At 31.2% G+C, this 19,018-nt stretch overlaps 1 protein-coding gene across 1 annotated transcript in view; it reads right to left on the bottom strand.

Annotated features, from left to right (window-relative positions):
• The window catches only part of LOC123704100 (serine protease filzig), a 28,280-nt gene extending 10,005 nt beyond the window's left edge, over positions 1 to 18,275 (bottom strand). Inside the window, exon 1 of the mRNA XM_045652368.1 lies at positions 17,992 to 18,275. Coding sequence (XP_045508324.1) covers positions 17,992 to 18,100 — 109 coding nt within the window. The 5' untranslated portion in view covers positions 18,101 to 18,275. The remainder of the gene's footprint in view (positions 1 to 17,991) is intronic.
• Positions 18,276 to 19,018: the final 743 nt, after the last annotated feature.

Raw genomic sequence — 19,018 nt, 5'->3', positions numbered from 1 at the left:
TGACGCCTCTGTGCATCTCTGCAAGCTGTGTTGCATTTATTTCGGATGATTTTATATTTCTCTCGGTTGACATCTGACGGCTTCATCTTATATTGCGTTTTAGACTTATTCTTTTTATGTAAAAGGACTCTTAATTCGTCCGTAAGCCATGGAGCAGGCTATTATAGTATTGTCCCTAGAGGGTTATACTATTGAAATTGTGTTACGTTACTGCCTCTAGGGAGTTATACATAAGAAATTTGTTTACGTTTAGTACTCTCTCTAGGGATTTTAACTATAGACATTTTGTTAAATTTCTATCTCTGGGGAATTGTATCACGATATTTGGTTATGATATTTGTTTTATAGTTTATAGAAAAGATTTAAAATTTGTAACATTTTCGTTTATAATTAACTAGCGGTCCGCCCCGGCTTCGACCGTGGTACATATGTAGCAATAAAAGGTAGCCTATGTCCTTTCTCGGGAGACAAAATATCTCCATACCAAATATCATGAAAATTGGTCCAGTAGTTTAGGCGTGATTGCGTAACAGACAGACAGTTACTTTCGCATTTATAATATTAGTATGGATTTATTTATAACATTTTCATTTATAATTTACTAGCTTTCTACCCGCGGCTTCGCCCGCACAGTCAAAGAAAAAACCCGCATAGTTCCTGTTCCCGTGGGATTTCCGGGATAAAACCTATCCTATGTCCCGGGGTAAAAAGTAGCCTATGTCCTTTCTCGGCTATCAAAATATCTCTATACCAAATTTCATGCAAATTGGTTCAGTAGTTAAGGCGTGATCGAGTAACAGACAGACAGACAGAGTTACTTTCGCATTTATAATATTAGTATGGATTATTAAAATGAAATGTAAAAATACACATTATGTCTATGAATCTACAAAATGTTTCGTATTAAAATATACCTACAATGAGCGTACGTAATTGTAAATGGCTTTTCATGAAAGACTAGATTTCCGCCCGCGGCTTCGCCCGCGTTTTCAAAGGAAAACCCGCATAGTTCCCGTTCCCCTGGGATTTCCGGTATAAAACCTATCCACCTATCCTATATGTTAATCCAAGACACCCTCTATATGTGTGCTAAATTTCATCGTAATCGGTTCAGTGGTATTTGCGTGAAAGAGTAACAAACACACACACATCCTCACAAACTTTCGCATTTATAATATTAGTAGGAGTATTTGAGTTCAATATCTAGGATACCAAAGTATTCAAACAGGAAGAATATAGGCTATACATCAATATGTATGATGTGAGTGAAACCGCGGGGCACAGCTAGTAAAAAAGAGAAAATTATTACGTAGACCCTAGACTCTAGAGTATTATAGTAAAGAAATCGAATGGAATTATTATAATCCCAGAGGCGATTAGCGAAAGTAATTTAATTATAAATACGATGTCAATAGCATATAATTAGATTTGCCTAGTTACACTTTCATCTTAATATATATAAATCTCGTGTCACAATGTTTGTCCTCAATGGACTCCTAAACCACTCAACCGATTATAATAAAATTCGCACACCATGTGCAGTTCGATCCAACTTGAGAGATAGGATAGTTTAAACATGTAGGTACCACGGGCGAAGCCGGGGCGGACCACTAGTCTATAATATAAAAATGAATCCCAAAATGTAAGCGCATAACTTGAGAACGGCTGAACCGATTTCGTTAATTCTTTTTTTATTATATTCCTTGAAGTACGAGGATGGTTCTTATGTAGAGAAAACGTAAATATGTACCACGGGCGAAGCTGGGGCGGACTGCTAGTTATGAATAAACATATCTATAAGAATATAAAGTTGAAGAGAGAATAAGTTATGCATGTTATTAAATGATATCTATATAGAAAAGAGTAAAATTTCTGTTTTCATGGCAATACCGTCACGTCACGGAGTAAGGCGACAATTTTTGTGTCTTTGAATCCTGCCAAAGAAGTTTCACTTCTGACACGTGTGCTCTCCACACACGCTCTTTTTATTTTCCATTTTTGTTAGTAATATTAAAAGTAAATATTAATTGCAAAAATAAAATGTTTTTTGTAAAAAGTAGTGTATGTAGATGTAGTCAGTAGTTCAAGTTCAATTTTGCATGTATTGTGTAATCACATTAATTAAGCAGTTAGGTACATGCTATTCCATCTTAAATAATGAGCAATCTATATTTTTGCTGCGAGTTCCAGTATGTTAATCATAAATGCAAAAGTAACTCTGTCTGTCTGTCTGTCTGTTACGCTTTCCCGCTTAAACCTCTCAACCGATTTTGATGAAATTTGGCACAGACAATCTTTAGACCCTGAGAAAGAACATAGGCTACCTTTTATCAAAACACCACGCGGGCGAAGCCGCGGGCGGAAGCTAGTATTAATATATACCTAACTCAGAACTCTGCATAAAATACTATTTTTCCAAACTTTGGCAGACATTTTTATGTGCGATTATTATTTCAAACAGAAATAAATGCAACTAAAAAGAATTTAAATCCATTCAGCTCTTCATAAGAAAACAGAGCTCTATCTCAACTTTCTTTTATAAACATAGATTTAATTCACAAAATTCGCATATCAAAAACAAGGAAATTCAAACGTTAAAGAATTTAAAACGTCCTTTCACTGTCCTTATTTAAAATGAAAGTACATTACTAAGTTTATGCAGTCAACGTAGTTTGTATCCTGGCCGTGACCTGAGACTAGCGAAAACCATTATCTACTGTTTGTGAAGTTGGTTAAATGAGAGTTAGCTGTTAAGCATTCTAGATATGCTATGATATATTTGCTTGAGGATAATGTAGATATTATGTCAATCTATTTATCTCAAAACTAGCTTTCCGCCGGCGGCTCCGCCCGCGGTTTCAAAGAAAAACTCGCATAGTTCCCGTTCCCGTGGAATTTCCGGGATAAAACCTATCCCATTTTATTCGTGGATAATGTAGCTTTCGAATGGTGAAAGAATTGTTAAAATCGGTCCAGTAGTTTATGAGCCTATTCATTACAATCAAACAAACAAACAAAGTTTTCCTCTTTATAATATTAGTGTAGATGAATCGCCAAATGTGTTGCTATTTATAAGCTTGAAACTCGACTGTTTCGAGTATTTTTTTTAAATGTTACTTAAGGCACAAGGAAAGTTCTTATGGAGGTAAAACATGACAAGGGGCAATAGGGCAGAACAACGAAACAAAAGAACAATGTCTGCAGGGGCAGATAGTTTGTCATAATCATAGAATGTTTCTTAAAAATTCGTTATGTTCGCAAAATATAACCATAATATTGGATATAGATATTTTAAACAGCATAGATCTCTAGTGACTCTATATTGTTTAAATTCTACACGAACGTCGTAGAAACTAAAAGAAAATCGTTAAAAAAATCAATAGAGTAAATTAATATCTAATAATAAAAAAAAAACTAAGCATAATAGAAGTCTTTTTAATTTTTATTTTCATTATTAGATTTTACATAAAAAGTGTCTTATGCAAGGCACTTTGTTACATATTATTATCTATTATAAAAAACTATATTATATTTATATTTTATGATAATAATCAGCATAACATTGTAGATGAGAAACATACTGTATCTAAATAAATAAATAAAAATACGTCTGGCACTCGGGGACTGCCGCGGTAAAGCTATTGCATATCATGCCTTCAAGCCACACCTCCGAGCCCGTCGGAGTGGGGAGCGTAAGGTTTTTTCGTTACGGAATTTCTGGATTCGGTCCCCGCGCTCAAGGCCCGCGATAGAAGCTATGCAATAGCTTAAAAAAATTATTGACATAATTACACAGGTCAAAATAATGAATGATCTATCCACGAATTATTAACGTAACCTAATCATTTTTATTAAAAAGTTCCCAAAAACAACAGATGTTTTATGCATTTTGTTATCTATGACACTCTCACCTTGGCACAGATAAACCATCACCTGCCCCCCTAGCCAAGTGGCTTTCTGTTAGCGTAGCGTTCAATAGAATAGACTACGAATGTATGAGATTGACGTAAGCTGTAGATACGTTTATCTACGAATGTATGAGATTGACGTAAGCTGTAGATAAACGTATCTACATTCGTAGTCTATTCTACATATCTCATACATTCGTAGTCTATTCTATTGAACGCTACGCTAACAGAAAGCCACTTGGCTAGGGGGACTGGTCACTCAAAAACGCGACATTCCTACAAACGATGTTTTTATGATAATTTGTTATCTGTGGCACATCCTTGAAGTTGGGAGAAAGTAGTTTAGTAGTAGGAGATTGATGTGTCATTCGTCTGGAATCTTAATTTTAGATGAAAAGACTAGTGCAGTGGTTAATTATCTTTACTTAATATTATTAATATTATAAAGCTGAAGAGTTTGTTTGTTTGTTTGAACGCGCTAATCTCAGGAACTACTGGTCCGATTTAAAAAAATATTACGGTGTTAAATAGTCCATTTATCGAGGAAGGCTATAAATAATCACGCTAAGACCTACAGAAGCAGAACCACGCGGGTGAAACCGCGGGGCGCAGCTAGTTAATATTAAAATCTAACTTTAAAGCTTACACAAAACTATTTATCAGAGTCGGCATCAGATTAGATGATATGAAATAACTAGGATTGTAAAATGAGCAGTAGGTAGCTCTATCAATTAAAAACGAAACATCAAAGTTGGTTTACCATATAAAAAGTTATGAGGTCACAAAGTACAAACATAAAAAATTAATCATGCAAACTGAGATCTTTATTTCTACTAAGTCGGCTAAAGAAAGACTTTTTATAAACACTAGTAAAAGTTACATGAATTAATTATTAAAATAGAAAAGATTAGATTTAAAGTTTAATAAAAATATATTTAATGAATTAACTTTCATTTGAATGCCATAAAACTAAATATTAATTTACTTGCTTAAAAATCATTTAAATTTTAATAAGGTTCTCCCAAAAAGTTCCAAAAATCAAGTTCATTGACACAGACTTGGACCCAGAGCTTGCATGCAAGTGTCACGCAACAAGCGACACGAATCGTTACAAATCACTTTCTCCAAAACGCATGTGACGTCACGTAACACATTATTGTCTATGCAAAATTGAGTTAACTGACTGATGAAAAGAAAAGTTTGGATAAAAAGTTATATAAGAAACTGTAAGAACAAATCCTAACTGTATAAATATTATAAAATATAAATGCGAAAGTATCTGTCTGTCGCTTCCACACGCTTCAAACACTGAACCGATTTGGATGAAATTTGGTCAGCTAGATAAATACACAAACATGGACATAGGATAGATTTTATACCAGAAATCTATGCGGGATTTGGCGACGCGGGTAAAGCCGCGGGCAGAAAACTAGTATTTAATAGTCAAGTATAGAGTTGTTCGTTTTTATAAAATTACGCATTATTACTTATTTTCGTGATTTTCTATTTAATAAAATATATTCATATTTAATATACTTAATATATATTATCTATATAATATAATATTATATATCCATATTTTAATAGTACATATACAGGGTTACTTGTAAAACACCAGCAACCTCGCAGGACAAGATAGCTAACATCATAAGTAACAACATTTGTTCTACGACTTTTGATAATTTGTTAGATTTTATTTTCATACAAAAATAAATATTCATTTCATTTTCCATCTGAATATTATAAACTCTACGCGCATCACAAAAATTACGTAAACAAGAAGCGAACGAGAGGGGGAAGGGGGCGTCGCGTCGTCCTTTCGATAATGAATAGAACATAGACTTACAAATGTTAGGAGAGTACAATAAAAGCTTAAAAAATCATTTAAAAATTATTTATTGCGTTATGCCAAAAGTCGTAGAACAAATGTTGAACACTTATGATGTTAGCTATCTTGTCCTGCGAGGTTGCTGGTGTTTTACAAGTAACCCTGTATATAAAACAGACATTGTTTCTTTAAGACTTTGCTTTTCGGGTTACAAATGAATTGCATTTTGTATTATATTTAAGCCTATATTATAATAACTACCCCTATTACAACATTAAAAAAATCCAATCATCTCTTTCACTCTTTCCGTATTAAACCCAACAAAGAAAGAGACAACACTACTTAGCCTAATGAAACTCAACAAAACAAAGGAAAGCATTATTAAAAAACAACACAGTTATTGTTTGAGTTGTGATAATTCTCACATCCATGACCTAGAAAATATAATAGATTAATACGTGAGTAATTGTGAAAGTATGTTAGTCTGTTACGCGAAAACTGTGGTACTATTTTTAAACGAACTTCAGTATTTTTTTTACTTGGTAGAGACCATCCTTCCTCTATTTTGCCTTTTATTGCGATAAAACACCACGTGGGCGAAGCTGCGGGCGGAAGCTAGTAAGGAAATAAAACTTGACCCAAACTTTACAAGATTAAAAATAATTAATAGTATATATTTACCGTGGGAAATAATTAAACTAGTTTTTATTACGATGTTTATCTGTACCGAATAAAATAACAATGCTTTCCGAAAGGCTAATTGAAATTAGATACCTAGTCTGATTATTTTACTTTTACTTTTGTTATAGTTTTTTTTCAAAATCAAACATTTACTTATTCAATTAGACTTCTTTTAGAAGCACTTTTGAAACGTCATTACATATTTTAAACATTTACCACCGATTCGGAAAACAGTATCTACGGAGAAGAACCGGCAAGAAACTCCATAATTGCTCTTTTTAATCATGTCAGTTTTACAATTTAATTTTACAAAATACATATGTAAAATCATATTATATTATCGTAATATGCCAAAGTTAAAGTTAATGCTATAGTTTAAAGTTAATTTAATTAATGGTTTTTATTTTAATTAATGGTTGCTGCTTTGCTGACGGGGAGTCCTTTTTACCACCATTGCTATTTTTATTCTGTTCTGTGTGTTATATTATTAAGATTTGTATTTTTTTACATGGTGGCAAATAAGGAGCTTTCTATTTTCTATTAAAAATAAGAAAATATAAGAAAATGCTTACTTATCGTTAAAAATTAATTATGTGAGTTTTCATATTTCATATACCTATAAACATAACCAAATTACATAAAATTTTAAAATAAAAATAAGATTATTGTTATTGTGCACATGTAAACAATATACACTTTATCGCTGACAGCGATCTCTACCAGGCAACCCAAAATATCCTACAAGTATTAAGATCTCTACTGAATATTGTAAATCGAACATTTTTCATGATTTCGACGATTTCTCATGTACGTTTAAACCATTTGTTATTGTCATTGGTCTCCTCTGAAAATCAGTGCAGCAAGACATTTTAATTAATGGTTGCTGCTTTGCTGACGGGGAGTCCTTTTTGCCACCATTGCGATTTTTATTCTGTTCTGTGCGTTACATATTAAGATTTGTATTGTTTTACGTGGTAGCAATTAAGAGCTTTCCATTTTCTATTTTTCTAATATAGAAATAAATAATAAATATTTCAGGACATTTTTCACACACAGCACAATCTGATCCCATACTAAGCTTTCGCTTGTGTTATGGAAACCAGATGGCTGATAAACATACATACATATAATTTTTAAATAAATACTTATATAGATAATTAACACGCAGACACAGAGCAAACATCTATGTTCATCACACAAATATTTGCCCCGGGTGGGAATCGAACCCACGACCTCTGGCTTGGAAGGCAGGGCCACTACCAACCAAGCCGGTCAGAAATGATTTCTGAATACATTCAATGGTGAGGAACATCCAGCTAAGTAAGTAAGTAAGTAATACTAATTATATAACAAGTTGAACATACGGAAGCGTTTCTATTAATAAATAGAGCGTACTAGAGAAGCATGCGTTTGAACATCTCACGGCAACTTATTGAAAATTACCCATTGAATACGAATTTCTTTTGAACGATGTTGTGCTGATAATATCGCTGTTTCAATACATGTCACTTATACTAATATGTTCTGAGCATGTCAATTTGTATTAGGAAATATATATTAGATATATATATTAATTATTACCTATAATCTATATAGATTGAGCGGTTGGATTCGTTGATAGCGACCCTGCCTTCGAAGCCAGAGGTAAAAATTGCCTAAGAATGAAGAAAAACAAATAAGAAAACACGCTTTGTCATAAATCGATTACCATATAAACTTATAATGAATCATATCGTTTTTCATACATAATATGTTACTTTAAGTGAGTAACATAATATTAGTTACCTACTTACAATATAATAATAAATTCGTTGTTTTTGTAGCCACAGATTTTAAGTCTGCTGTCTTAAAATGTTGGATAAATTAAGAATCAACAAGTGATAACTGCGTTAAAAACAAACGACTTCAAACTTGCACTTGCAACATTGACAAATACAGGCAAAAATGCTCATAAGATAAAAACTACTGGGCCTATCCGAATAAAATTTTTATGGGACCAATTTGACACCATCCCGCATCGAACAAAAAAAGAATCACGTAAATCGGTTCAGAAACCTCGGAGTAATCGGTGTACATACCTACATAAAAAAAAACATACCACCCGAATTGATAACCTCCTCCTTTTTTTTGAAGTCGGTTAACAAATTAATGATTATTTTAAGGTTTAAGACATTTATTAAAAAGATTTATTTTTAAAACTATTTTAAGTTTATTTTTTATGTATACTCGCTATTTGCAAGAGCACTTTTATATCCGTTAAGACATAAAAAACTTTCTTTTACTCTCATAAATGTGTAGAAATTTAAGAAAACGTAAAATTTTATATATTTGCTATGAAATTTAACAAGAGCGTTGTAGTTTTTTCATTAGTGTGTTATGTTTGATTAAGAATTTTATGAACAATTTTATGTTTCTAACAGACAATTATTTGCTATTCGACTTTCTTAACATATTAACTTACTTTGTCTTTCATATTTATGTAAAAAAATGATAATATGTCGTTGCATGATTAGTTTGGGGTAGCTTTTAAAGGAGAGAGATATAATAATATATAAATTCTTTCTCTAGTTGTTTTACTATGGTTTTGTATTATTATTTTCAAAATCAACGAGTTTATTTCCAGCCTAGGTTTTTAATTTCATTTCTATACAGTGTTATAAAAATCTTCATCATATCATAAATATAATATAATAATAATAATATATATATATAAATCTCGTGTCACAATGTTTGTCCTCAATGGACTCCTAAACCACTCAACCGATTATAATAAAATTCAGTTCGATACAACTTGAGAGATAGGATAGTTTAAACATGTAGGTACCACGGGCGAAGCAGGGGCGTACCACTAGTATAATATATATTTTCCTATCTGTAATGTCAACATAGGTATTTGTATTATCCTACTAATATAATAAAGTTTTTAATAAAATAAATAAATAAAAAAAAAAAAATATTATAAATACGAATTTTGAGAGGATGTGTGTGTGTGTGTGTGTGTTTTTGTTACTCTTTCATGCAAATTCTACTGAACCGATTACAATAAAATTTAGCACACATATAGAGGGTAACTTGGATTAACACATAGGATAGGTTTTATCCCGGAATTCCCATGGGAACGGCGACTATGCGGATTTTTCTTTAAAAACGAGGGCGAAGCCGCGGGCGGAAAGCTAGTAAATATAAATTTTATTAATTAAATATTGAATTAAATTTTTGTTATTCTAAAAATAAATCAAAATCGACTCATCCGTTTTTCATAAACAAAAACGTACCTACTTTATAAATTACTGAGATAACTCTTCTCGGCCGAACACGGGCATAAGGCTATAAATTATAAACGCTCTATTATTTTCTAATGCCGTTACATTTCTGTTAATTAATCGAATGAAAATGAAACCTTATTTGCGATACTGGGTCTAACTGTCAGTGATTTTCCAATTATCTTACTTCTCTTTCTTTCCTATAAATAAGAAAAGGACGCAAACATCTCTTTTTATAGATGCATTCATAGTACTTCGAAAACTTCCATAAAAATAGTTTCGCTCTATATACATAGAAATTTTAGCATTTTTCTGTTTGTTTTTTCACAAGTTTAATATTTTTGAAGTTTCAAATTTTTCAAGGCATGAGTATGTGTTATGTAACATTTCCACGCTCGCTACAAATAATTAAAAAGACCGGAATAAATAAAACAAGAAATAAATCGCGTTAAAAATCCTCTACAACTTTTAAACATCCAAGTTAAGCCGGCTATTCACGTACCTGCAGCAGGGGCAATATTGGAATTGCGCCCTTAATTGTGATGTGTATAGGCAAGCAGGGGCAATTTAGAGAACAACTGAAATTGCTCCAATCGCCGTGCAACCGAGATTGTTGCAATATTGCCCCTGTGACAGGTACATGAGTATCCCGCTTAAACTAACCTAACCAAGATGCATACTTTTCTCCACACACATAATTACATCAAACTCGGTCCAGCAGTTACATAGCTATCACAGACAGACAAACAAAACGTAACGTTTCAATATTACAATGTTTAACCCACTGTTGTAGCGGTTTTACTTTCGTTGACCTAAAGTTTGCTTTCACATCGGAATGTGTCTGTGTTTCAATTTCGGATTCAAATGTTTGGTTTAATGTGTTTTTCAAGATTAAATTGTTTAATGGTATATAATATAGTACTAGTGGTCCGCCCCGGCTTCGCCCGTGGTATATATTTCGCAATAAAAGGTAGCCTATGTCCTTTCTCGGGTATCAAAATATCTCCATACCAAATTTCATGCAAATTGGTTCAGTAGTTTAGGCGTGATTGAGTAACAGACAGAGTTACTTTCGCATATACATATAGTAACTATTTAATGGCATATGGTGTTTGTTTCGACGTATTAAGTAAGTGATTAAGTTTATACGTTAAATTTAATAATTTATTATTATTAGAAAGATAAAAAAATATCTAAATACTAAGAAATTATATGAAAAACTAGATTTCCGCCCGCGGCTTCGCCCGCGTTTGCAAAGGAAAACCCGCATAGTTCCCGTTCCCGTGGGATTTTCGTTAATCCAAGTTACCCTCTATATGTGTGCTAAATTTCATTGTAATCGGTTCAGTAGTTTTTACGTGAAAGAGTAACAAACATCCATAGATCCATTCATCCATACAAACTTTCGCCTTTATAATATATATAAGATAAATCCTTGTTTTTGGCTTAAATATTATATTAGAATAAAAAATACAATTAATAACGGATATTTTTAGGAATAAATGTAACGGTATTGTTAACAAATATCAATCAAATATGACGATTATCGCAGATAAAAACACAAACTCTTACTTTACTTTGTAACATAATATGTACATATTTTTAAAACATCATTTTTCTAACAATAAGGTCATTGGCCTCAATACCGCCGAGCATGTGTGACGTCACATTACTCTTTCTTTTCTGTGGTCCCGTTAAAGGGCTCTGCCCCTGCAGTAGTCTGTACAAATTAGTCGGTAATTACCGATAACTTATTTATAGACCCGTCTTCAGCAATGAAAATGATGTCGCTTAATACCTCTCCCCAATTTGATGGAAGCATACAATGGATACATATTTGTTTATAATTTTTATTCTTCACAAAACTTTCCTTTATGCGTCAAAATATTTATATAATAATAGCCTTGTAGCAATGCATTTTTATCTAAATTAATAACATCATTATTTCAATTCCGTAGATATATGAAAAATAAATAAAATATGGATTTCATGGATTTGGAAAATCATTTCTTTGCAACACATTCGAATATTGTCAAAACAAATTATTCTTTGACATTGTCAATCGTTATGATACTGACGTTTGATCTCGACAAGATCTCGAAGGCCCTTCTCCCATCACGCTACCGGTATCCTACACGTCCGCGACTAGTATAGGTGGTCGTTTTTGCGTCGCGTTGCGCGCGTATCTCTTCGGAAGAAAGAAAAAAATTCTTATCATCATGTTGTAGTTCTCGTGCGGCTATAAAAACTCTACAATTTACTTATGTTTCTTTCAATATATGGATGAATCCAGTACTTCCTACTTTTACATCGTCACTGGAATCGCTCGACATAGCGTCCGTCTACAAAAACGAGGCACAATAATGATGAATTTAGTCATTTTTCAGTCGCTTAATATGCGAGCATCGGGCAGCGAGCAAATATCTAACTAGTATTCTACTCGAGTATCGTATTCTAGAAGTATCGAAATGGGAGAAGGGCCTTACGGTTTGTGTGGATTTGTAGATACGGTTGATAATATCGGAAACATTATATATTATTATAATTTTATAATAAATAGAAGATATTTCACACTTCCGATGCTATATTATGATTTAACGCAATATTTTTTTCTCTTATTTAATGTTATTGCAATTAAAATAAAATAAGCAAATAATGTTTTATTTTTAAGATGGTTTCAAAATCTTATTGAAAATGTTAAGAAGCCTCTTATATTATATTAAATAAATATTAAAATAGTGTACTGCTGTCTGCATTTATTCAGCCTAAATTATTGCATTCATATTCGATTAATTTCTTTTTGAACTTCTTAGGATAATAAAATTATACAGATGAATACAAATAAAATAAAACGATCCAATTACGAAATAAATTTATTAGAAAATTTTAATTTAACAGTTTATAATAGCGTAGTTGAAAATTTGGCTCAAAACCATCATCCCTCACCAACATAATAATTCTAGTAACTTGTTCATCTGTAAAATATAAAATTTATAGATAAATATTTATATTTAACACATAAATAATATTAACCGTGAACCGCTAAATCAATTGCATTGCATCCTTTGCTTATTAACTGTAATAAAATATACAATGATGCACATAATATAATATAATAATACAAGCTAAAAATACAAGTTATACAAATTATCCGTTCCGTCCTTAGTTTTAGTTCCGTCAGTTTCTATGATGTCTTAAAGATTTCTCAAAAGGCTTCGAATTGAGAGCTTTTGGAGCCCTATCTTGTCTTAGATTGTAGAGCTTTTGGAGTCTTTTGATTAGAATTTTATTGCACTTCACAAATAACAAAATATTACTAAACTAAAACTAATAGCTTTAACTATATAAAAACATAACGCAGATTGATATTTTCTTAGGATATTTGTTATCCAATAGATTTATAGGACTTTTAAGAACATAATTAAAAATTATCCTCTTGAAAACACACAATTTATATTTATTTTGATAGAAATATTATTTTCATGATTGATGATTGATGTCAAATGTCAAAAAAGTAAATAAAGAGGTTGCCATACATGGAATTTTGGATTCCATGAATATGTAATTAATAGAACATTAATTAAACGTTTGATATAAAAAATATCGAATTTGATTAAAATTAAATTAACTGCCATGTTTTTTTGTGAATAAAATTTGCTTTTTTTATATGCAATTGCAATTGTAATAATGCGAAAATTAATATAACTAATTTTAATTTACTATCTATTCCCTAAAACTAAGCTAAATTTCTGGGAAAAAGAACACTAAATTTTTTAGGTCTATACTATAGTTACTGATTGGTTACTGATAATCGTTAGTTACCGACCGATTTCGGTCGATATCGATGTCGATTAGGGTCGAGACTACGCCTACTGATTTCTTTGAAATTGAGATTTATTGTCCTTCATGGTAATTAAAATAACATTGTACCTATGTAAAAATTCGTTTGTTTGTTTTTTGTACACACGGAAGGCTTAAGTCCTTTGACCTGATGGTTGTGGATTTAATGTTAGATACTTATTTAGAAATATTTTCTGTATAGTTTCAAATTTGATTTTATCTGATTTTCATAGATAAACTTTGAAACTATGTCAAGAATTATTTATTTACTCAAAACATTATCTACTAACTACATACTTACTACGAAGTGGAATAATCTACTTCACTACATAGTATAAAACAAAGTCGCTTTCTCTGTCCCTATGTCCCTTTGTATGCTTAAATCTTTAAAACTACGCAACGGATGTTGATGCGGTTTTTTTTAATAGATAGAGCAATTCAAGAGGAAGGTTTTAGTATATAATTTATTAGGTTTTAAACAAAGCGGGCGAAGCCGCGGTTGGTAAGCTAGTACAACATAAAAAAATGAAAATTTAAAAACTAAATAATACATTTGACAATGACAATATTATCTCTTATTATTATCTATGTCCATTCAGAGACGGACAGAATATTTCTTTCATTGAATAGTTGTTGTAATAGTCATCGTTTATCATCATTACAATTGCACCTTTATGACGTTTAGAATAAGAACTATATTCCTGATACTATTGATCTTGGTTTATATTCTTGATAGACTTCCGCTTCAGTGAAAAAAGTTAAATTATATTGATAAATCAAAATACTAACATAGTATTTATCTACTGCAAATGACAAATGAAAACATCAAGAAACCTTTATTTAGCACCAAAAATATATTATAAAAGAATATAATTATTGTAGTTAGTTATATAGTATATTCTTGTTTTGATTTCACGCAAGTACGCATTTAGAAATAGAAGATTTTAACGGATTTTAAACGCCATATTTATCATAGAAAAAGTTATACACAAACATGATGATGATTATAATGAAAAAAGCATTATTATTTTCCAACAAACACATTGGCAGGAGTTCCAAGAGCTAAACTAAAGATTAACTACAATCGATATTTTCATACAAATATCTCAAGTAAAACCACGGTATACAACTAGACATTTGTCTAGTTGTATACCGTGGTCTGCTCTAGTAGCCTAGTGATAAAGCAGTGTTTTCACTAGACTTCCGAAATTAAAGTCATATTATCACTAGACGGTTATACGGTTTATAAATCTGGGTCGTTTAACAAGTTTTTCTTGTTGCAAAGTGTTACGTGAACATACTAATTCGCGAAAAGAGGTCATCATTTATAGTGAATACAATATCTATAATAATATTATAAAGCTGAAGAGTTTGTTTGTTTGAACGCGCTAAACTCAGGAACTACTGGTCCGATTTGAAAAATTCTTTCGGTGCTAGATAGCCCATTTATCGAGGAAGGCTATAGGCTAAATATCATCACGCTAAGACTAACAGGAGCGGAGCAATTCGACTGAAACCACGGGGAATAGTCTTTAATACAAGTGACTTGGTAACTTCGTAAAGATATCAGTGTCGCTTGCTATGTATGTATACACCTATTTTAGTTTAGGTTTAGTATGTTATTGAAAAATGAATTTAAATTTAAATTTGATGAAGAATATTTGTATGCACGTTCGATATAATTATAGAGATTTGTTAGGTGCTCTACCGTCGTACTAAATCTCATTAAAATCAGAGCAATCGTTTTTAAATAAGTCAGTAACATACGATTATTTATCCTGAAAATACTTATTTGTGAAATGTCGTTTTAAGGATTTATCGCTGTGCTTAAATTATTCATCCTTATTCGAGGATATTTTTTTAAGTGAAAGAGTTACAAACATGTATCGACCTCTCGTTTGTTTTCATAATATCGTTTCTCGATATTACGTATCCATTTTCTGTACGGGAAAGTAGAAAATTATATTTTTGATCTTCAACAAATAACAAACTAGAAATTAAAGACTTTTTAACGGAATTTAAACGCAATTTATTCATTATATTATTTTCCCGACGTTTCGAACACTTTACAGCGAGCGTGGTCACGGGGAGATAGAGGAGAATATAATGCCACTAATAAAAAACGAAATTAACGATACAAAATTTATATTTAATTTTTAATGATAATGAAAATCGAACTCTCCTACGTTACATTATTGAACTCAAACTCAAACTCAACATAAAATCTTGAAAATAAACTATAAATACAGTCTACTTCGAGGCCACTGAACGAATCATGTCCAGCAAATTAACCGAATAAACTCCAAAAGATTCTGGTTCGTTTTTTCATAACGGTTTTGTTCAATACTTCGTAACCATGGCAACTGGAATAGGGCACTAAGTGAAGTGACCTTTCATGAAAATATGTGATAAGAAGATATGTTATATGTTAAAATGAATCTATATCAATATTGTAAAAATGAAGAGTTTGTTTGAACACGCTAATCTATGAAACCACTGGTCTAATTTGAAAAATTCTTTCGATGTTAGATAGCCTATTTATTAAGGCTATTTATTAAGCTACGTGGGTAAAGCCGCGGGGTGCAGCTAGTATGACATGAGAGGAGGTAATAAAGAGAGTCAACTTTTATGAGTTCTACTCATCTTCTCTATGCATGCATCTTCTCTATTACTTCTAGTAGTAGAGAAGATGCATCTAAGAGAAATAATTAAATTACAATTACAGTATTTTATGTTGTTTCCATTTTTTAAATTATAAATGATTTTATTGAACATATTTTACACTGATTTTTTTTTTAAAAGCTGGTCTATAGTTTTCTTAACTTTAAAAGTCTCTATATTTTCTAAGTACTCGAATTCATAAAAAGTTATACAATAGCTGTAATATTATAGTAATTACAATAGCAGTCGTGTCGTGATATCGTTATCTTACAAAAGACATCAACGCGTGAAACGTTACGATAATATTTTATTTATTTAATATAGAGGTGAAATTTTTAGACATTTTAAAATATTACTGCTTGTGTGTGTTTAAGTAAAGTGTTACCCGTATTTTTAATCTTTCGTTTTGGTTATTCGCCAAAAAAAAGACATCTTTTGGTAAATGTCCAATAAAAATCTTCGCTTTCAAGATTTTTAAAGTTCAAAAAATATCAAAATTTCGTGAAAAGCATGGAGTAAAGACAATCATACTAATCGGTTACCTATCCATATACAGATTAGAATGGCATTTGTTTACCCTACATAAATACTGTCAAAATATAAATTACTAGATTTTCGGCTTGGCCCGCGTTTGCCAAGGAAAACCCGCATAGTTCCCGTTCCCGTGGGATTTTCGGGATAAAAACTATCCTATGTGTTAATCCAAGTTACCCTCTATATGTGTGCTAAATTTTATTGTAATCCATACATCCATACAAACTTTCGCATTTATAATATTAGTAGGATTATTTTAACAGAGAGCATAACATTTTATTTTCAAATATTCGTCAGTATTTTTCATCACTTAAAAAAAAACTTCAGTAGGTCTCCATTCATCTTTACTTCTTTGCTTAAATAAAGAATGAACTGAATATAAACGAAAAGGCTTTCTTACCGGTTTTTAAATAAATACTGCTTTCTGAACCGGTGTTATCTGAACTATACTTATAAATGCGAAAGTTACACTGTACGTGTATCGCCTAAAGAGCTGGTCTAATTTTGATAAAAGATAAATGGTACATTAGTTCATAAATTACTTGTTTATGACGTATGATATAAGTTTTAAATTAAAGTGATTATCAAAATCGTACAAATGTGGTCTAATTATACTTAAAATAAAATATTAATTTTTTAAGCAATTTCTTCAAATTTTTTTTAGCATAGTAAGAGCCAAATAAAAGTCTCAATTTATAAAATAATTTGGTAATTATGACATAAAAGATATTTGAAAAGAATTTATTTGTATCTTTATTTTTTAATAAAAAATAATATATAAATACTATTTTATACTTAACTCTATATTTACATAAAAAATTGCGAGTAATTGACTCTATAATCAACACGAAGGCAATAAAATATTTTAACTGTGGGTATTTGACAATGAAAGTCGCACATGCAACGGATATCCGGTTCGTTAAATGATAATCGATATCTCTCTATTTTACGATGTTAATTAATATCGCGATAAAATCGTACCGATTAGAAATTTGTATTATCTGTGCAAAAATGTAAGCTATCTGGGACATTGAAACGTAAGAAGATTAAAAAAGTAACTTTCGTTTTTTTTAATGTCTCTACATTCGTCCTAGTTTTTTTTTTTCTATTAAATCATTCATTAGTTTTTATAGTCACAGGTTCTGCTATTTCATACATACTCAAAAAAAATCAAACACATGATAAATATTACGTACTACTATTTTATACATCCTCAAAGGAGTTGTAATTGGACCAACTAACCTACTTTTTTCAGAAAAAAAAAATAAAAAAGTACCTCTCTCATACTCCTGGCCGGCAACAAACAAACAGTCCAAGACAATTAATAAAAACACAAAAAACATTTTCACATCACTCAACTTTGGCAAGCACTCGCGCGCTGTCATTTTTGACAGATGCAATTTTTTTTTATCAATTCTCAAAGTGACCAAGGCGCATATTTTACTTTTTTAATTCTATGACGCCGGCATAACTCCGACATGTCACGTTGTGGTGGTTTTTTTTTAATACGAGCGTACAATGTCACTGGCAGGAACCTACTAGCTTACTGACCAACTTTAAAAGTTGTAAAATAAGAAACACACACATTACTTGCTTCGTTCACAGCGAGAAAGTCGCTCGGTACTTTCTTCGCTGTTCGAAAGTGACCTTTAAATCTTTGAGTTTAAGGGTGAAAGCTGTTATCACGGATGTGTGTATGGAACTTTGTCGTTGTAAACGCACCTGTTTAGCGAGTGAACGGTGAAACGAGAAATTCTGAGACGATAGCACGTGCGAGCGAGACAGGTATACATTTCTTTTAATGACGACAAGTGTAGATTTATGACTGATTGTAAAAAAATTATAGTATTATAAAATAACTTATTTCATTCATATAATTTATCCATTTATTTTCTTGAATGCGTTTACATAGTTTTTTGTGTTTCCTATTTTTATTAAGTTTCAAAATTATAAAATGTATCTATTTCATTAATAATTACTCTACATCACAAATATTGCAATAGTGCTTAAAAATATTTACCTTTTATAATTTATCAAAACTTTATAAAATTTATGTATGTAATATTTAGGTCAACATATATTAAGCTCATCATAAACACATAGTAACATAAGAAATATTTACTTCAAGCACTTTAACTGATGACTCTATCTCCTTTTTATGTGACATAATTTTGAAAAATGCCATTGTTATCGTGTCCTTTTTTCTCTGATATAATAAAAATATGTGTGAAAGAGACAGACGATCGTACTGCAAGAACGGTAAAGATTCATAAAAAGCTTTTAAATATAGGTCGAGGAATTCC

The sequence above is a fragment of the Colias croceus genome, chromosome 28 (assembly GCF_905220415.1).
Source record: "Colias croceus chromosome 28, ilColCroc2.1".
In the NCBI taxonomy this organism is placed as follows: Eukaryota; Metazoa; Arthropoda; class Insecta; order Lepidoptera; family Pieridae; genus Colias; species Colias croceus.
Note: the sequence above shows the minus strand (reverse complement) of the source record. Positions and strands in the feature narration are given on the sequence as shown.